Genomic DNA, 22,094 nt, shown 5'->3' with positions numbered 1-22,094 from the left:
AAAAGGCGACCATCTCCCCTGAAAACAATAGGATCAGGGGGTAGACATTCCTGCTGCATGATCCTTCTCATTTCGAGGGAGAGTTAGGAGGTCCCCCATACACATCAGATGTCCGGCGGGTTTATTACCGACATCTAATTTCCCTCCAATACCAGTAAAGATCGGAAAAAAATGGGCACTACCCCATATGGGAGCGCAACAATTAACAACGCAGCGCAAGACTGTTCCCACTGGCACTTTCCGGTATATAGGGCAAGGATCTGGTTGTCTCTAGCAGTTTTCATGCCATCAGAAATATGACAAACCAAAAAAACCTACATTAAAAACAACGGAATCCATGGGGCTTCATCAAATAAATCTGGGATAGCTGGTATTCTTGTAGAAGCTGTGACACTAGTGTGAACAGAGATTAAGCTGGTCAGTGTGATTATGTTTTTAATTTAGCAAGACCTTTCTTTGTTTCGGGGGAGGAAACTATAAAGACATAAAGGGGGGGGGGAAAGCCCATTGTAAAGTAATCGCTAGATATAATTAATTTCATGATGGAGGTATAAATTGTAACTGCTATTCACAAATTAAAAACATTTCTGCAAAATCGAATTGTTAAGTTTTAATGTTAAAGTAATCCGACATATGTAAAAACAAAAACAAAAAAAAAATTCAGTTAAAACGCCATGAAAGGCTTTGGCTATATATAAAGCACATTCGGCTAATAATCTCTGGAGTGAAAAGTGGCCAAGTCACATTGTAACTTGGGGCAGGAGAGTGCGAACGACAGCAGAAAAGCAACGAGTGTGACTAAAGTGAACAAAAAAAAATACATTGCTTCAATAAGTACATTAGAAAACACAACTATAATAAACTAGAAAACATAAAATCAGTTTATTCGGATTAGATTTTTATGTGCACATGTGGGAAGATGGGGTGAAACAAAAAAAAGTTGTCTGAAGCTGGGTAATATTAGAGACACACAAGAGGTAACAACCCATAACTACGTAATAGTAAATATATAAAAAAAAGTGAAAAAACAACAAAATAGGTGATCAATGGATTTTTTAAAAGTGGGGCATTAAAAAACAAAAAAAAAAAAAAGTAAAAATTAATACATAGGATATGTTTGAGTCCTAACCACTGGGTTTCCGCGTTCAACCCATACAAGCCCATCCGTTCCTGGGGTCACCACTTCAAAGTGGAACAATTATTTTGTTTTAGGAGGATTCAACATTTTATTTTTTTTTTAAATAAAAAAATGGTCCTGTAATATAACACGTTATAGCAGGGACTTTGTTCACCTACCAGCTCGGCTTCAACACGTTCTGGACCCGATAGGCATTTATTAATAACAAAAAAAAAAAATAGACCAGGTCCAATGTAGTTTTCAGCAGCTTCACTTGATACCCCCCAAAAAAATCGTAAACATAATCTCAAAAGCATTTACAACTCATAATCAAGAAAAAAAAAACAAGTGTACGAGCGCCTTCAATGCAAGAGGAGCAGGCAACGATGCTATAGTCGGCCGGTCGGCACTGAAGGGGTTAGGAGCAGAGTCGAGGTAACATACAGAAATTAACCATTCGATTAAGGCTCAAAGTTATCCTCTGTTAAAACCGTCCTAAAGGCAAAAAGTAGGTAATACTGAGTTTAAAGTATTCAATAAATACAAGTGTCAAAAAATGATTAAACTATACTGCTAAAAAAAATAAAATAAAACCGAGACTGAACTGTTGCATATTAGCTGTTAATGGGAACTTAGGAAACTAGAAAGGGAGAAGGAAAATAAGAAGTATTTGTTTTTTTTCTTTAGACTTATGGTAAACTTGCTAAGCACAGCTGCTGATGCCGAGGGAGCGAGTGTGCGGGCTGCACGCGCGTCGGGGCGCTTGGTGACAAGAATGGCAAATGTGCTGTTGTGCAGACAGGTTTATCAAGGCTCAGAACTGCAACCTGGGCTGTAAAGTCTTCAAAGCCGAAGCTGTGCAAATTTCCTCTGAGTTATCTGTAGGGAAAGAGGGAAAAAAAATCAGTTATTCGATGAATAATTAAATATACACACACAACGATCTACACAGTATCACTGGGTTTTGGTTATTTCACCATATGGGTACATGCAACTATGCAAAAATTTATAATGCAAAGACGTATTGGAAGAGGTTGCTGTCCAACAAACTGCAACGCTTCCCACATGTGGCCATATTATGAAAGCGCTGGACATATCGGTAAGATGGTACTCAACAGCTATAGGCCCTTACTTTAATTCTGCGTGGTGCTGTATTATGGAGGTATTCTTGTAAAAAAAAATAAAAAAATAAAGTATTTTAAAAAAACACAGAAGGAACCACAAGGAAAGCCAAAGGGTCTTGCAACTCAGCTCTTATTCACTTCAAGAGGAGTTGAGCAGCAGTACCGAGAAACAGCCACTATGTGGTGAAGAGAGCCATGGTGCTCTAGCTCTCTTTACACCAGCTGAGCGGCATCGAATCCGCTCCAACCTGAATGGGGGGGGGGTCCATAAAGAATTTCAGAGCCCAGGGAAGATAGAGTGCCCCATGAGGTGTCGGGCAGCGGCTCATTTTCTTCTCCTCCTCCAGAAGAGAGGTACAGACAAAAGAGCTGGTGCCCAAAACTTCATCTGATGTACAGCGCAGCTTTGCATAGCACTATACATGTGTAGTTCTGCTTAACAAGTAACTTTTATTTTTTTAATTTGTCCAGCATGGAAAGTCCTGAAACTTTGCAAATCCCTTCTTTGAGGAGGATAAGTCTTCATTCCTGTAAAAAAAAAATTACATGCAAGTGGCTTCCAAACCTCTGCGTTTCCCCAGTTAATTTCCCTGCTTTCATCGGCAGCGATATCAGAATTTACTCATTGGGAGTACAGCTGATGGCAGTGATCGGTCAGCGACTGTCTCCTCCGAGTGTTGTGCTCATCAGGCCAATCTCCTGCAGCAGCTTATCCCCACAGTTAGTGACACACAAGGGTGGAGCTGACCCATCACTGCCACCATCTGTACTCCAAATCAGTACGGTCTGATATCAATGCAGGCAGTGTTAGACTGAGGAACATTGGGCCTACCAGAGGATTTGATTCCGAGGGCCCACCTTTCTCCCCCACTCAAGAGCCCCATAGCAGCTTCAAGGTTTGCACTATGAACTCTCCTGAAGGAGAAGCCAGGGCCCACCGGAGGATTCTCCGGTTCTCTGGTGGGCCAGTCCAACCCTGAATGCAGGGATAGAGGAAGCCACTTTTATTCCTGTAAGAAAAAAATGCATACAAGTCAAATCCCCCAATAACATGATTTAAAAAGTGTCATTTTCCATGTTAGATAAAAGTAAAAAAAAAAAGTTGTAAAAATAATTTTGCTTGCAAAATACCTTTAAACAGCAATAATCACCTTCTAATATAATCATTTACATATAATAACTCCACAAGTGACAGCAGCAGCCCCGGGCAGGGCATAGACAAACCTGTTATACCACAGCTATTACGCATTTCAGAGCTGGGCGAACGCCGTCTCCACAAATACTAGAACCGCACCTTCCATTCTCCGGGTAATATTTACATATCTGTCATGTGCGATTTACCAGCAGATCATAAAATCAGAGACTCCCAACCTAATCAAGAGACATTCCCAAAGCTAAAAACAAGACCGACCACAGACACAGAGATTTCACTGCCCAAAGTCACCAAGAATTGGAAGCATTGGATATTCTTGACCAGTTCCATTTCTGGCAGCTACTTTTTCCACTTTAAAACCAGGCTGACCGGGAGTGTTGACATAGGGATCGGGATTGCAAACTGGTGGATAAATGACTTGTTGTCCAAGGATTTCTAGCTTTACGGCCAGAGATTAAGTGAGAAGTGTAAGGCTAAGTTCCCACGATGAGTTTTTGACGCTGCGTATTTTTGAAAAATAATGCAAGTAACCCATCTTACATAATGGGTGTAGAAAATCTGCAGCGCCAAAAAAAAAACTCACCAAAAAGCTCATTGTGGGAACGTAGCCTAAGTGTGTTTGTAAAAGCAGTGGTTATGATACAGGAAGAGACAGGCATACAGTCAGATTTCTGCCCACAATGAGCACCTATGGAAGATTTAAAGGGGTATTCCCATGTCAATATGTAGAAGAAATAATAATAATAATAATAATAATAATAATAATAATAATAATAATAATAAAAAAGAACTAATTAGAAATGTAGTATAATTAATTCTCCTGATTCCCCATGTCGCTTACCCCATGTGCAGGGCATTGCAGTAGCTTAGGTATCCATGGTTATGACCACTAGCAGCTAACTGTCACTATATGAGTGGTTGTTTCCATGGATACCTAAGCTACTGCAATGCCCTGCACATGGGGTAAGCAACATAGGCAATCAGGAGAATTATACTTAATTTCTAATTGGAGGTATTTGCTAATAATATTATTACACCTACTACATATTGGGACAGGATCTTGGAGATGGGAATACCCCTTTAACAAACTAATCGGTGTGAATTTCTAGACACAAGCCAATGCAAAATCTATGGGAACTGCAACCATTAACCATCGTCTGGTCCACGTACTTTTGTCAGCACATTCCATTTCCGCAGGAAAATTTGCATCTGACAGTGGTAATTATTTGGCTGCATACTTGATGAAATTGGCAGGGAATGATCACTTGTTAATTATTGGACTTCATATAATGGCTTTCAGTTACCTGTAGATAGCAGATTGCGCGCTCCTTCAAAGTTACATTTTTCATTACGACTTTCTTGCATTACACTAATTTTTGGTCACTTAAAAGGGTTGTCTAATCCTCTCAAATAGATAAAATGTTTAAGAGCTTGTAAAAAAAACAAGAAAGTCTGCCATCTATCGCTTATGAAAAATCCTCTACATTACCAACAACAGAGGAAGTTTTAATTCTATAGTTTATTGCTGGTTGCCAAGATCACCGGCCACCTCTGCAGCCCATCAGTGGTGGCCTGTCACACTAGGTAAGGAGTGCAGTGCTTACATGCCCTTTCCAATAGTCTGTAAGAGCTGCTCAGAAGTTGGCCTGTACTACTGGATCCAGTGTGCTGCCTCTTGCTTGCAGTATCGGAGAGAGTAAAAATTCAGGCGATGGCACCATCATGGTCACAAAATGACAATCCAGATAAATGCCTGGAGGCTGGGGAGCGGTGTGATCCTGAAGATATAAAAATAGAGTAGACCTGATCTAGACAACTGAATTGAAAAGTATGCCCTTAGTAAGCTCTGAAAAGAGGGAGCATTAACATTCAGCCTGGGGTTGCCATCTTTTGGCCAAGGTAGAAAGCAGCTACGAAGATAGTCTCGTGCTCTAGAGGTTTCAGCAAGTCCTTGTGGTGGGCTTACTGTCGGGAGACTTAACAAAATGAAATGGCAGAAAAAGTGGAAAAACCCAAGGGATTTTCAATGACCTAGTAATAAGCCATAAAGGTAAAGTCAGAGGGAATCTCGTTGACTGGCATGAAGAAAAAAAAAGGGTTACCGTATCCCCTATATGTAATAGAAGGCTCAGCCCAAGTAGTGACCACTAGGAATAAGTGGAGCTGCCAATGTTCGGGTTCAACCAAAATTTAGGCCAAAGTTCGGTTCAGGTACCAGAACTACCTGAACCCCATAGATATCAATGGGGAACTGAACTTTGGTGCTGTAAAATGGTCGTCGTAAGGGCTAGGGGGTTGAAAAAGGAAGCATAGTACCCCCACAGGAAGTCTCTGTCTCTCAGGATCTGATCATTGCAAAGGACTTTCAGGAGAAGTCGGTGTTTGGAGTTCAGCATCGGACACTAGGTGTCCGGTACGATCCCTGGATTTTACAGTTTGGGTTCGCTCATCTCAAGTGACTACTCTTATGGCACGTCACAAGTATGAGCGGGAAGAAACCTTTTCTGTTCTGTGCCAGATCAGCCAAGTACCTGATTGTTACAGGAGTTGGAGCCAAATTCAGATTTTAATTATAGGAGAAGAATATTAACACAGTGACATATTGGGTAAAGGAATGGCAGATGAAAGTGACGATAATAACATGGAGAACGTCAGAGGTGTCGTAAGAGTCAGACTGGGGACAATTAAGGAAGCCTGATAATATTCCTGAACATGTTTATTACTACTGCTCATGAATCGCCAACATATCCCACACTCATCGGTCACTGTCCCCATTGGTGCTCATAGCAGAATTTCCTTACCTCAACCACAAAAACACCAGGGGAAAAATGTCATAAGAAGCCAAATAAAACGTCTGGATGTCTCAGGTGTGTAGACGGCACCATAACACTTAGCCTAAGCAGAAGCCATGTTCACATCACGTTTTACCCTCACGTCTGAAACCCTGTAAAACGGGATTAGGATATTTTTGCTGATGGGGCCCATTGACTTCATTGGTGCAAGCAGAGTCACTTTGTGCTCTGTCGGATATAATTTTCAGGAGTAAGCTCCTTTCTGAGAGGAGCAAAGTGCAGTCGTCCACTCCGATTCTTAAAGGAGTTGTCAACTACTCAGACAATCCCTTCTCAATTGCTATAGTCCTCCCAATTAACTAAAAATAGCCTATACCTCCGATGCCAACGCCATTCCAGTAATATCGGTGCCCGGTATTCCTAGACTCGCATGATATTACGCCATGGGAGCCCTGCAGCCAATCACTCTCACTTCCATTGGATGTAACTGAAAGTTCGGCGGAAGTCAGAAAGCAGAAGCAGCTCTTATTTCTTCTGGGTGTCAGTTTGGTCCAAAGAAAGTGAGAGAAGCAGGCGCTCCAGAAGTGGGTGAAAACCTGGATAAAATAGATTTGATTCTCATATGCAGAAAAGAAAAACAGCCAACCTTAGGCTGAGTTCAGTAGACACGGCTTCAACAGAACATATATTGCAAGAGCGGCCTTTACACACGTTAGGTAATTGATGGGAAATTTACAGACATACGCGGCCACCCGCTGCAGGGCACTCGGCTGCCAAGATGACCTACAGTCTTCCATGAGAAGAAATGCTCTCCAGACCAACCTGCTCTTTATGGCCAAGTGTGAGGTCCCTCTGAGTTTCTCATTGAACTGTGCACGTTGTACAACACTGATCCTGTTTCTCAGGCAATGAGGCATAGTTCATTTGCCTGACGATCTCTGCAAACAGTTCGTCCACCATTGTCTTGCTCTTGGCAGATGTCTCCATGAATGGACAGCCCCACTCCTGGGCCAGAGAGCGGCCTTCTGTAGACATAACTTCTCGCTCGGATTCCAGATCGACCTTGTTTCCGACTAAAATAAGAGGGACTTTTTCATATCTCTTGACTCTGACTATTTGGTCCCGCATCGGCTTGATGTCCTGGATTTAAAAAAAAATAAATAAAAAATATGAAGTTACACAAATTACCATTATGTGTAGAAAGATATACAAGAGCAAAACATCTAAGCTCCTATAGTGATCCAAGTTTGGATCAGTAAAATCCTGGAGATCTAGGTATTGTAGCCATGAAACTAACCCTACAGAATATTTTACGGTATTGCAAGTCCCATGGTGACCACTAAGTACTAGAATTACTGTATGTCTCATATTGCTTGTATACAACTTTTCCATACGCAGTGGACAAATATCTGAAGCTGCCGACAACATGGCCAATCAGCCATCCCATGTACATGGGGTGTCCAGGCTCTTCTAGGATAACCTTTTCACGGGAGAGAAGCCACCACTGGAGGATCCCGGCAGCGGCCTACCAAGCTCTCCCATTGAGAACACACTAACGCTCCTCCAAGGGCGCATGTGTGGGGTCAGAAGCTCTAGGTGAAACAACCGTTTGGCATTTGCAACTTTTCCTATTTATTTTTTTTTCTTTAACCACTTCGCGCCAGAGCCTGTTTTTGCCTTCGTGACCGGGCCAATTTTTTCAATTCTGACCACTGCCAGTTTATGAAGTAATTACCCTGGAACGCTTCAACGTATTCCCCTGATTCAGAGATTGTTTTTTCGTGACATATTGTACTTCATGATAGTGGTAAAATTTCTTCGATATCACTTGCGTTTATTTGTGAAAAAATCGGAAATTTGGCGAAAATTTTGAAAATTTTGCAATTTTCAAACTTTGAATTTTCATGCCCTTAAATCAGAGAGATATGTCACACAAACTAGTTAATAAATAACATTTCCCACATGTCTACTTTACATCAGCACAATTTTGGAACCCAAATTTTTTTTTGTTAGGGAGCTATAAGGGTTAAAAGTTGACCAGCGATTTCTCATTTTTCCAACAAAATTTACAAAACCATTTTTTTAGGGACCACATCACATTTGAAGTCACTTTGAGGGGTCTTTATGACAGAAAATACCCAAAAGTGACACCATTCTAAAAACTGCACCCCTCAAGGTGCTCAAAACCACATTCAAGAACTTTATTAACCCTTCAGGTGATTCACAGGAATTTTTGGAATGTGGAAGAAAAAAATTAACATTTAACTTTTTTCACAAAAATGTTACTTTAGACCCAATTTTTTTATTTTCACAGGGGTAACATGAAAAAATGGACCCCAAATTTTTTTGTGCAATTTCTCTTGAGCGTGCTGATACCCCATATGTGAGGGAAAACCACTGTTTGGGCGCACGGCAGGGTTCGGAAGGGAAGGAGCGCCATTAGACTTTTTGAATGTAAAATTTGTCTGAATAATTAGCGGACGCCATGTTGCGTTTGGAGAGCTCCTGATGTGCCTAAACAGTGGAAACCCCCCACAAGTGCCACCATTTTGGAAACTAGACCCCTTAGGGAACTTATCTAGATGTGTGGTGAGCACCTTGCACCCCCAACTGCTTCACAGAAGTTTATAATATTGAGCCGTAAAAATAAAATTTTCACATTTTTCCCTCAAAAAATGTTTTTCATTCCCTAATTTTGTATTATCATAAGGGTAACAGGAAAAATTGCACCATGAAATTTGTTGTGCAATTTCTCCTGAACACGCCGATACCCCATATGTGGAGGCAAATTACTGTTTCGGCACATGGCAGGGTTTGAAAGGGAAGGAGCGCCATTTGACTTTTTGAATGTAAAATTTGTTTGAATAATTAGCGGACGCCGTGTCACATTTGGGGAGCCCCTAATGTGCCTAAACAGTGGAAACCCCCCACAAGTGCCACCATTTTGGAAACTAGACCCCTTAGGGAACTTATCTAGATGTGTGGTGAGCACCTTGCACCCCCAGCTACTTCACAGAAGTTTATACTATTGAGCCGTAAAAATAAAATTTTCACATTTTTCCCTCAAAAAATGTTTTTCATTCCCTAATTTTGTATTATCATAAGGGTAACAGGAAAAATTGCACCATGAAATTTGTTGTGCAATTTCTCCTGAACACGCCGATACCCCATATGTGGGTGAAAATCACTGCTTTGGTGTACGGCAGGGTTCGGAAGAGAAAGGAGCGCTATGTTGGCTGGGATAGGCACAGACGCCATGTCACATTTGAAGAGTCGCTGACATGCCAAAACAGCAGAAACCCCCACAAGTGACCCCATTTTGTAAACTACACCTCTCAAGGAATTCATCTAGGGAAGTAGTGAGCATTTTTTAATTTTTAAATTTATACCATTGGGCAGTGAAAAAAGCATAATTATATTTTTACCACAAAAAAATGTTTTACCCTCAGATTTTACATTTTCACACAGGGCAATGGGTAAAAATGATGCCGAAATGTGTCACACAATTTCTTCTAAAAGTGTCAATACCCCATATGTGGCTGTATCGTACCACTTAGCCATACGGCGAGATCTGGGGGGGACGGAGCGCTATTTGACAATTGGAGAACAAATTATTGTAGAATAGGCATTTGGATTTGGGAGCACAAAATTTTCTGAATTTCTTTTGGGGGGCAAGGACCATTTTGCTTTTCCAGAGCCTTTCTGCTACCAGTAACTTGGAAGTCCCTTATATTTTTAACAGATGACGGACCTGAGTGGGGACTAGCTTTTTTTGAGGACTGAGTTGAAGCTTTTATTGGGAACATTTTACGTAACATTTATCCGGCGCTCTAGGCTGAGCACTTACATCGGGGTTTCCATCTAATTTTCCAAGTGATGTAATTCAGATGAAACCCCTGCAGGATCCATTCACTGTAATGAGGCAGCAGAGTTACTCTGGACTCTGTCTGGCCTCTGTTTACCGGTGTCCTTTTTTTCAGAAGTGCACAAAACTGTGGCCAACCGCACTTTTATGCACGCCTAAAACAAATGACACCGTGGGATCCCAGGCTAGACGGCATCCACAGTGGCCTATATCTGCCTCATTACAGGGAATCTTCCATCATGGGTTCTGGCTGAATCACGAATTTCAGAGATTTACACGGAAACTCTGGTGTAAGTGCTCAGCGCAGAACACAGGATAAATGTGAGCAGAGCCTTACTGGGATCTTTGGGAGACATAATAAACAAATCAGTAGCAGGTGAATAATATTTGTTTTATTTATTTTTTACACCGTTCCTCATGCGGTATAAGTGATGAGATTACTTTATTCTTCGTGTCGGTGCGATTACAGAGATACCAGATTTATATCGGGTTTTTATGACTGACAGCTGTCACACACTAAAATACGTTTTTTTTGCAAAATCTAGTTTTTGCATCACCATATTTTGAGAGCTATAATTTTTCCATATTTCGGCCGATAGAGTCATGTGACGGCTTGTTTTTTGCGGGACGAGTTGAAATTTTTATTGGAACCATTTTTGGGCACGTGACATTTTTTGATCGCTTTCTATTCCGTTTTTTGGGAGGTAAAGTTAACAAAAACAAACACTTCAGGAATTGTTTTATGAGTTTTTTTTTAAGCCGTTCTGCGTGTGATAAAAGTGATCAGGCAACGTTATTCTTCGGGTCAGTACGTTTACAGCGATACTACACTTACTGTATTTTTTTCATGTTTTGGCGCTTTTACACAATAAAACAATTTTATAGAAAAAAAAATATTTTTTTTGCATTGCTTTATTCTGAGCGCTATAACTTTTTTATTTTTCGGCTGATGGAGCTGTATGGCGGCTTTTTTTTGCGGAACAAGATGACGTTTTCAGTGGTACCATTTTTATTTCTATTCTGCTTTTTGATTGCATTTTTTTCCACTTTTTGTTTGGCGATATGATGAAAAAGCATATTTTTTTGCTTCGTTTTTTATTTATTTTTATTACGGTGTGCACAGAAGGAGTTAATTAGTGTGACAGTTTTATAGCTCGGGTTGTTTCGGACGCGGCGATACCAAATATGTGTACTTTTTTTGGTTTTGTAATAATTTACGGATTTATTGGTTTAATATTTTATTTATTTATTTTTATTTATTTTGTGATTTTTTTTTTTAATAGTTTAAAAACTTTTTTTTTACTTTTTTTTACATTTTTACTTAGTCCCTGTATGGGACATTAATTTTTATTTTTCTGATCACTGATCTCATGTAATGTAATACACATATATTACATTATATGAGATCTTCACTGACTGTTTCAGTCAGTTTCCTGTCTGGCATCAGCTACATACAGGCTGAAGTCAGACAGGAAGGACACCATATATGGCAGAGCTGGAGGCGGTCATGTGACCTCCAGCTGCCGTAGCAACCCCAGGTCCTGGAAGGAAACGGAGGTCTTCGGAGGTAAGTATGACGACCCCCTCTGTTCCTGCTGTCTCCTATATGCCGTGATCACTATAGATCACAGCATATAGAAGACAGCAAAGGGTTAACATCACTGGGACCTGATCTAATCAGGTCCCGATGATGTACCCTGTCAGAGCTAACGCTCTGCACCGGAATCGCAGTGCTTGCAGGACCCTGGGGGTCCTGAGCACTGCGAGACCACCCACCGTTTTTAAACGTCGGCACTGCACAGAGCCCGGCAAGCGCCGACGTTTATCTACAGTGGGCGGTCGGGAACCGGTTAAAAGATATATAGGAAAGTAGGTTTTCTGAATGACATGGACAACGGGTTGACTTTAGTTGAACCCCTTTAACTAGAATGCTATGTTCACACAAGCCAGATCTTAATTTTCAGCGCAGGCCCTCTCCAAAAAGATTCCCGGAAAATGCTTTCTATTAATTTCTACGGCAAAACCCATTAGTTGCTCATACGTTCAGTTTTTTTTTAGAGTAATGTAACCACTTCAGGTTTCCAAAAGTGCTAAGAAGTTAAAAGAAGTGGTCGGACCATTCTTTGGGCATTTTCCGCTATGAAGCTGCTCCATACTTTACTGAGCATCTTCGAGAGTTTGGGCCTAAAAAAAATGCTAATGTTTTATTCATTGCTTAATAAAAATACAAAAACAAAAAAACCCCCCACAAAATATAAATAATATATAGCTAAATAAAATACATAACACATTATATATATATATATATATATATATATATATATATATATATATATATATATATATATATATTTTATGTATCTTTCATTTTTTTAATTATTATATTTTAATTATGTAATTTTCTCTTTTGGTTTGTTTTTTTTTTAATTATTTTATGTATGGTATATACTCAGATTGCAGCTTGTGAGTAGGACTCTCGCTCCTTTTGGTATGTGTTGAGTTATGTGTTTTTCTGTTATGTCTTTGTCTGTACAAGTCCTCTGTAATGTAAAGTGCTGCGGAATATATTGGCGCTATAAAAATAAATAAAAAAATATATAATATATATATACATATATAGTACAGACCAAAAGTTTGGACACACCTTCTCAATTAAAGCTTTTTCTGTATTTTCATAACTATGAAAATTATACATTCACACTGAAGGCATCAAAACTATGAATTAACACATGTGGAATTATATACTTAACAAAAAAGTGTGAAACAACTGAAAATATGTCTCATATTCTAGGTTCTTCAAAGTAGCCACCTTTTGCTTTGATGACTGCTTTGCACACTCTTGGCATTCTCTTGATGAGCTTCAAGAGGTAGTCACCGGAAATGGTTTTCACTTCACAGGTGTGCCCTGTCAGGTTTAATAAGTGGGATTTTTTGCCTTATAAATGGGGTTGGGACCATCAGTTGTGTTGTGCAGAAGTCAGGTGGATACACAGCTGATAGCCCTACTGAATAGACTGTTAGAATTTGTATTATGGCAAGAAAAAGCAGCTAAGTAAAGAAAAACGAGTGGCCATCATTACTTTAAGAAATGAAGGTCAGTCAGTCCGAAAAATTGGGCAAACTTTGAAAGTGTCCCCAAGTGCAGTTGCAAAAACCATCAAGCGCTACAAAGAAACTGGCTCACATGAGGACCGCCCCAGGAAAGGAAGACCAAGAGTCACCTGTGCTTCTGAGGAGAAGTTTATCCAAGTCACCAGCCTCAGAAATCGCAGGTTAACAGCAGCTCAGATTAGAGACCAGGTCAATGCCACACAGAGTTCTAGCAGCAGACACATCTCTTCAACAACTGTTAAGAGGAGACTTTGTGCAGCAGGCCTTCATGGTAAAATAGCTGCTAGGAAACCACTGCTAAGGACAGGCAACAAGCAGAAGAGACTTGTTTGCGCTAAAGAACACAAGGAATGGACATTAGACCAGTGGAAATCTGTGCTTTGGTCTGATGAGTCCAAATTTGACATCTTTGGTTCCAACCACTGTGTCTTTGTGCGATGCAGAAAAGGTGAACGGATGGACTCTACATGCCTGGTTCCCACCGTGAAGCATGGAGGAGGAGGTGTGATGGTGCTTTGCTGGTGACACTGTTGGGGATTTATTAAAAATTGAAGGCATACTGAACCAGTATGGCTACCACAGCATCTTGCAGCGGCATGCTATTCCATCCGGTTTGCGTTTAGTTGGACCATTATTTATTTTTCAACAGGACAATGACCCCAAACACACCTCCAGGCTGTGTAAGGGCTATTTGACCAAGAAGGAGAGTGATGGGGTGCTACGCCACATGACCTGGCCTTCACAGTCACCAGACCTGAACCCAATCGAGATGGTTTGGGGTGAGCTGGACCGCAGAGTGAAGGCAAAAGGGCCAACAAGTGCTAAGCATCTCTGAGAACTCCTTCAAGATTATGGGAAGACCATTTCCGGTGACTACCTCTTGAAGCTCATCAAGAGAATGCCAAGAGTGTGCAAAGCAGTCATCAAAGCAAAAGGTGGCTACTTTGAAGAACCTAGAATATAAGACATATTTTCAGTTGTTTCACACTTTTTTGTTAACTATATAATTCCACATGTGTTAATTCATAGTTTTGATGCCTTCAGTGTGAATGTACAATTTTCATAGTCATGAAAATACAGAAAAATCTTTAAATGAGTCCAAACTTTTGGTCTGTACTGGCACCCCTGCAATTCTGTCAGATAATACTCAGTTTCTTCCTGAAAATGATTGCAATCACAAATTCTTTGGTCTTATTCTCTTCATTTAATTTGTCTTCAATGAAAAAAACACAAAAAGAATTGTCCTAAAGCCAAATTGGATACAATTCCACACCAAACCTAAAAAAGGGGGTGGACAAAAGTATTGGCACCGTTTGAAAAATCATGTGATGCTTCTCTAATTCGTATAATTAACAGCACCTGTAACTTACCTGTGGAACCTAACAGGTGTTGGCAATAACTAAATCACACTTGCAGCCAGTTAACATGGATTAAAGTTGACTCAACCTCTGTCCTGTGTCCTTGTGTGTACCACATTGAGAATGGAGAAAAGAAAGAAGACCAAAGAACTGTCTGAGGACTTGAGAAACCAAATTGTGAGGAAGCATGAGCAATCTCAAGGCTACAAGTCCATCTCCAAAGACCTGAATTGTTCCTGTGTCTTCCGTGCGCAGTGTCATCAAGAAGTTTAAAGCCCATGGCACTGTGGCTAACCTCCCTAGATGTGGACTGAAATGAAATACTGACGAGAGATTTCAACGCAAGATTGTGCGGATGGTGGATAAAGAACCTCGACTAACATCCAAACAAGTTCAAGCTGCCCTGCAGTCCGAGGGTACAACAGTGTCAACCAGTACTATCCGTCGACGTCTGAATGAAAAGGCACTGTATGGTAGGATACCCAGGAAGACCCCACTTCTTACCCCGAGACATCAAAAAGCCAGGCTGGAGTTTGCCAAAACTTACCTGAGAAAGCCTAAAACGTTTTGGAAGAATGTTCTCTGGTCAGATGAGACAAAAGTAGAGCTTTTTGGGAAAAAGCATCAACATAGAGTGTACAGGAAAAAAAAGAGGCATTCAAAGAAAAGAACACGGTCCCTACAGTCAAACATGGCGGAGGTTCCCTGATGTTTTGGGGTTGCTTTGCTGCCTCTGGCACTGGACTGCTTGACCGTGTGCATGGCATTATGAAGTCTGAAGACTACCAACAAATTTTGCAGCATAATGTAGGTCCCAGTGTGAGAAAGCAGGGTCTCCCTCAGAGGTCATGGGTCTTCCAGCAGGACAATGACCCAAAACACACTTCCAAAAGCACTATAAAATGGTTTGAGAGAAAGCACTGGAGACTTCTAAGGTGGCCAGCAATGAGTCCAGACCTGAATCCCATAGAACACCTGTGGAGAGATCTCAAAATGGCAGTTTGGAGAAGGCACCCTTCAAATATCAGGGATCTGGAGCAGTTTGCCAAAGAAGAATGGTCTACAATTCCAGCATAGCATTGTAAGAAACTCATTGATGGTTACCGGAAGCGGTTGTTCGCAGTTATTTTGGCTAAAGATTGTGCAACCAAGTATTAGGCTGAGGGTGCCAATACTTTTGTGTGAAATGATTAATGATTTGATTTTTGCTTCATTCTCTTTTGTGTTGTTTCCTTGCAAGCAAATTAAATGAAGAGAATAATACCAAAGAATTTGTGATTGCAATCATTTTCAGGAAGAAACTGAGTATTATCTGACAGAATTGCAGGGGTGCCAATACTTTTGGCCAGCACTGTATAACTGTGTGTGTATGTATGTATGTATGTATGTATGTATGTATATATATACATATATACACACACACACTTTTTCAAGAAACATTAACAAGCACCTCCGGATGAAGGAAAAAAAAAAAAAAAATGCTGGCATTTCCAACAAAAGAAAGCATTGTGTGAACATTCCCCAAAGATGACATGAACACAAAGTGTACAGAATCTCCTGAGGAGTTTTATTTTTAACTCTTTAAAGACGCCTCGTTACTCAGGCCTCCATGTGCATTTGATCTGTTGAGGGATGTAGGAGCGTCACAGCCAAACCCAGCAAATTAGGAAAATGACAGCTTTACGAGGCCGCTCCAAAATAATCTGCTACAACCCCATCTGTTGGGACCAGTCTGGCAGGACAATTTACGGCAGAGACGCTCAGGATATTATCACCATTGTTTTGTCACCTGTAATAGTGGAAGGTAGAGACCCAAGTCTGAGACAGTGGCAAAAAAAAAAAATGGAGATATGAAACCGCTAGTGAACAACGATAATTAATTTTTCCTGAGATTTAATGCTTTTTTTTTTCCTTAACTTCTCGATTTTGAAAACAAAACTGAACTTTAGCCACTTTCCTCATATGACAGACTTTCTGGCTTGCAAGGAGTTTGCACAACATAATGATTCATAGAAATCCATAACACAGGTTCCAGTGTTAGAGAACGTCACGTCCATGGTTACATGAAGATGCGGAAAAGCATTTTAATTATTAAAGCACCACTCGAGTCCGGCCGCTCATCACACAGACATGCAGCTTTAATCACATTTCATGATGGTTTGGTAGAAGAAAGCCCATCTAATGTACAGTATAGGGGGCCGTACTCCTTTTCCCACCCGATCCTTTATTTTTTTTTAGCGCAGGCACATAAGTCTCTGCTGATTTTGGCAGCAACTTTGGCACCGAGTGTTCATGTGGATAAGAGAGTAGCGACCGGACGAATATCTAAGGTGTGTGGGGTCCTTTATGGCTGCATCTCAGCAGCCTTTCTGTGCGGTGGGCTTACGAGTTTACCCCTTAGAGGACTTTGTAAAATCAGTGCCGTATGCTGTTGAATTTTTCCACAAATTCTGGAGATTTTCTGTACAGAAATAAAATTGAGGTCATCCAGATTCCTTCCCAGCTCGGGCGATTTTTGGACAGTTTTTTTTTGCAGTACTGATTCTGCAGCGTCTGAACTCGCCCTGAAGATTTACATGTAGTATATGTGCATATGTCTGGGGGGGGGGGGGGGTGCACTTACCTGGAATGACTGCTGATTCACCAAGCTGTACACCAAGATGAAACCCTGCCCATTCTTAATGTACAAATCCCTCATGGAGGCAAACTGCTCTGTGCCGGCGGTGTCCAGGATCTCCAGCACAGACGGCGAAGAGTCCACCTCAATCTCTTTGCGGTAGAAATCCTCAATGGTGGGGTCATATTTTTCAATGAAGGTGCCAGTAACAAACTGTACAGTCAGGGCCGATTTCCCGACCCCTCCGCTGCCCAACACCACCACTTTATATTCCCTCATGGACCCAGAGAGGCAAACCGCTCATGCACTACGTCACAACGGGTTTGGGAGGGGGGGCGCTAGTGAGCTGGAGCGAGATTAAAGGTGGTCATATCCTCCTGTACCATAAAGTGTCCTGAGGAGGTGGATCTGATAAGCCAGGGAAGAGATGACGTTGCCCACGTGTACCAAGTTCAGTCACGTAGCACCAGGAGAGGCGCAGCGCCGGGGTCCCTCCGGATTCCAGTACTCACTTCAAGAAAAGAGAAAAAAGTTAGAAAACCAATGTGGGTCACAACCAAGTAGTCCTGTTCAATGACTTCATGTGGTACCTATGGGAACATCAATGCCTAAAGGGGTAGTCCAGCCCTGTATTATCGATGACACACACACACACACAATATATATATATATATATATATATATATATATATATATATATATATATATATATATATATATATATATATATATATATATATGTGTGTGCATGGGAGCTGATCTTCAGTTCTCAGCAGAGACCACTACACTGCGTAAGGAGTGGTGATGTTCTGGCTCCATTTGTTGTTTACATGGGACTGCTGCTAGAGTTGATCAGTGGAGGTGTTAGATCCCCCAATGATCTGATGACCGCCGAGACCAGCCAATCACTGGTGAGTGATGCACATGAGGCCACCGATGCATGACCACCACTGTGACCACCGAAGAGGAGACAGTAGAGGATTTAAAATGTGAGATATGATGTTAACAAATTGTCAGCAAATTTCGTAAAGTCCCGATAAACCCCTTCAATACACAAGAATAAAAAAATCTAAAACAAAGATGGTTCAGATAACGAGCATTGGAAAAAGGAGAAAGAATCCAACTCCATGATTTTCTCTTCGAGGCCGAGCAGAGATCTGCGGTTTGTTGGTCAGTCTTCGGGCTTGTTATATAGCAATGATGGTCACGGTGAGGACTTACATGGAAGCGTTAGAAATTCCAATATCAGTGCAGTTAACTGAACGTATATGTCATATTCTCACAGTCAGGACACACCGGGCAATAATAAGTATCCTGTAATGCCAGATTTGGCTTCCGGGAAGACTGCGGGGCTCCTAGCCTGACTGACCTTTAGCCAAACATCTGACAAACCGGCCAGGGAAAAGTTGCAAAACAATTACAGCTCTAAAGATAAAACTTTCAGGGCAAAGTCAGCAAAGAAAAAAAGAGGAACCGCCAGCAGCACAGAAAACAGCCTATTAGTCAGTGGTCATCAAACAACCGGAGACAAAAATCTGTGGCCCCGGGGTGCGCCGTCAGGAGTGGAGGGGTGACCACCGAGCATGCATGGCTCACTATTATTTTCTATAAGAGTTCCGAAAATTGGCAAGTTTTGGAAAACCTATAGAAATTAAGCAAAATATACGTGCATACAACTCCCTCTATGCATTTCGGAAGGAACATTCGCTACCTCCCTCAGGCAGTCGGAAAATGAAGGCTTTTGTTCTGTTTAGTGCAGTGATTTCCCCCATTGAAGCATTTGGAGGAAAAATAATCCAGTTAAGAAGAAATAAATTTGGCATAAGGAGATGTCACTGCAAAATATACTAACACCCTGCAAATAAGGAGTCCAGGAATCCCATCAGTGGTACATACGTAAATTACAGGAGGGGCAGAGTAGTTGCAAATCGACTCTCAGGACCCGGTCTGCAATCTGTGGCCAATGGACCGGAGCCATGAGAACCACCTCTAACCTGACGACATCCACAGCTCTTACTTTGATCATCTGACCTGGCGCCATATCACAAGTGCATAACGCTGCAACCATGATGTGGTGCCATCAAAGAAGAGCCGCAGATGCCGAAAGCTAAGAGGTAGTGCTCAGGGCTCCCAATTACTGATGTGGCTGATGGATTGGGTATTTAGTTAATATTTTTAATCCTAAAGGATACAAGACATCCACCAGTGATTTTAGGCATGTAATCTGAGAGCTGCATAATGTTGGGTATGAGACACTGATTCCAGCAACGTGTCACTTACTAAGCTGTATGTTGCTGTTTTAATAAAATCAGTGTTTTATCAGCAGGAGATTATCACTACTGGACTACATGTCTGGTGCCTCCTAGTCCATTGCTGTGCAGCCCTGCCCCCACCACTGAAGGGCAGCTTTCTGCCTATCCACAGTGTATACAGAAAGCTGCCAATCAGTGGTGTGGGTAGGGATATACACAGCTCAGTATTCAGAGAACTGATAGATCTGCAGCAGAGAAAACGGTGATTGGATCAAAATGATAGCAAACAGTCAAGCAAGTGTCACATCGCTGGAATCAGGGTCTCTGCCCCTACATCAAGCTGCTGTCAGATTACATAACAAAAAACATGCTGGCAGATTCATTTTAACCCAAATCTGTGTCTAGATGCTACATTACTGGTCAAGGTACTGCTTCTAAGAAAAAACAACATTGGAGAACTGAACAAAAAAACAGCCATTGCAATTTTTATGTGTAGATATTAATGCTGCAGCAGAAAATAGCAACAGAGCAAGCGGAAAAAAGACATAGCGAGACATGAAAAATGTGTTTCCAACCCCAAAATGAGGTAAATAGTTCAGATCCAGAGACCTCGTCAGCTGGGTCTTTCCAGGAGTGGGTGTCCAGGCTGGAGCGGCTCCTCTTAGATGTGAGAAACGCTCATCACCATGTAAAGACAGAGTCAGGTCTGTACCCCACTTCTGGTGGAGAGATAACAGGGTCTGGTGACGTCACATCTACTGATACCGGCCGGGAATCATATTGAACGAGCCGTCCCGGCAGGTAACAGTAACGTGACATCACCTCCCAATGCACCACATACTAACAGGTCACTGGATTTTTTACTATATTTTCTAGAACAAAAACGTACCGCAGACCAGGCTCTGGCAGCCTTACTACAGATCGTTTGGTCGTGTTCTCACACTGTGGAAAGTTTCTGCTGCAGATTTGGTCACCAATCCACAGACCGGACCTACATGTGTTACTTGTGGATTTCGTTGCACATGTAACCCTACTCCATTACGCATTGAATAGGGCGAAATCCACAATGAAATCCCGCACAAGGTCTCCATACCGTGCACTTGTATTATGCTGTAAATGGCTGCAGATCTGCAATCAGCAACGTATGAACTCGGCCAAAAATCGGGGGCAACATGGGTCCCGTCTCCTCCCCGAGACACTGCTGCCGTTACGTCTTGTTACACAAAAATTGAAATTATCGGATTAACATCCAGAAATTGCAGAAGTGTTTGCGTCCTCCGCACATGGCCGTGTTAACCCTTTTGTGGGATGGCAGAGTCCCTGTGAGCACGAACACTGCACAGCCCGCCGTGTAGGTGCGATCTGGACAAATCTCACTGACGCTGCAGGATATGATATCCCACAGCCCCCCGTGGATATTCACTAGAACTTTTGCACTTAGAAGGGCAAAATCTGCACTGATGTTTGCTGTGGGATTCCCCACCCTCCCTCCACAAACACAAGGGGCAGCAGTATAATGAAGCACATCCAGGGTGGTATTAGCAGCGTTTACTATGTGTGGGGGTGGCATTACATGTAACACTACATTAGGGGGGTCTCCATACCACCTCATCCTGCACATTATACCTCCTTGGTGAAAGTCTTCACGTTCTTATTAGAGGCGTATCTCCCCTATACAAGAAAACATGGTGTGCAGGATTGGGGAAGGGGGGGAATTCTAACAATCAGGAGAAGGACATAACTGGACTGTCTCCCCCCAAAACCACTGCAGGTCTGGTGGCCCATGAAATGTCTACAATGGGCTCGGACACATGCATAATGCAGTAATGGGGGGTTAGTGTAATAGAGCTGCACACTGCACAGCCTTCACCCCTAAACAGGGCAGTCCTACTACAGAGTATAATACACAGGACATGGCACCAGACAGAAGCAAACAGTGGGGGGATGCTACTAACACCGTGTAATAACATACATGGTCCGGCCCCCTAATGCACACTGCAGTGGTACGGCCGTAAATCCCCAGCACCTCCAGATATAAGGCGCTCTCCCCCGCACATCTCACCTCTCCTCCGCTCAGGGTGGGTCCCGGATCCTCCACAGCTCCGGAAGTACAAAGTTTGCTCCAGCGGATGTGGAAGGGTAGCGGCTAGTTCCTATCCTCCAGACGGAGCTGACGTCACGGATCATATGATCATGACGTCAGCACAGTTCTGGGACGCTGAGCTCGGAGAGGGAGATTCAAACAGCGGAGGGAGGCTCCAAAACTACAACTCCCATCATGCCTTCCGCGGCGGCAGACTGGCTGGTGATGATGGGAGTTATAGTTTTGTTACAGCTGGAGAGCAACAACTTGGGAAACACTGCTGTAACTGATTCAGGGGGCGCCCATTGATTAATATGGGTTCCGTCTGAATTACGTTCTGCACGCTGCGCTTTTTCTTTCTTTGTTTCTTTCGTTCTTTTCTCTCTCTTCCTTCTTTCTTCCTTGACTTATTCTTTCTTTCTCTCTTTCCTCTTTCTTTCCTTCTTTGTTTCCTTCTTCTTTCTTTCCTTCTTTCTTCTTTCTCCCTCTTTCTTTATTTCTCTCTCTCTTCTTTCTCTCATCTTTCTTTCCTTCCTTCTTTCTCCCTCTTTCTTCTTTCTTCCTCTTTCTCTCTCTTTCCTCTTTCTTCTTTCTTTCTTTTTTCTTTCTTTCTTTCTTTCTT

General features: G+C 41.9%; 1 protein-coding gene across 1 annotated transcript; it reads right to left on the bottom strand.

Annotated features, from left to right (window-relative positions):
* Positions 1 to 320: 320 nt before the first annotated feature.
* On the bottom strand, positions 321 to 21,578 carry RAP2C (RAP2C, member of RAS oncogene family). Its single transcript, XM_073641331.1, has 4 exons — positions 21,452 to 21,578; positions 17,144 to 17,648; positions 7,009 to 7,326; positions 321 to 1,996 (listed from the first exon to the last, which is right to left on the bottom strand). Exons 2-3 carry the CDS (start codon positions 17,414 to 17,416, stop codon positions 7,048 to 7,050), a joined length of 552 nt encoding a protein of 183 aa, XP_073497432.1. The 5' UTR covers positions 17,417 to 17,648; positions 21,452 to 21,578; the 3' UTR covers positions 321 to 1,996; positions 7,009 to 7,047.
* Between the last annotated feature and the right edge of the window lie 516 nt (positions 21,579 to 22,094).

This window comes from Phyllobates terribilis, unplaced genomic scaffold (genome assembly GCF_046119375.1).
Source record: "Phyllobates terribilis strain yellow unplaced genomic scaffold, ASM4611937v1 Scaffold_7__3_contigs__length_470593459, whole genome shotgun sequence".
NCBI classification, from domain to species: Eukaryota; Metazoa; Chordata; class Amphibia; order Anura; family Dendrobatidae; genus Phyllobates; species Phyllobates terribilis.
This window is presented reverse-complemented; position numbering and strand designations above follow the sequence as displayed.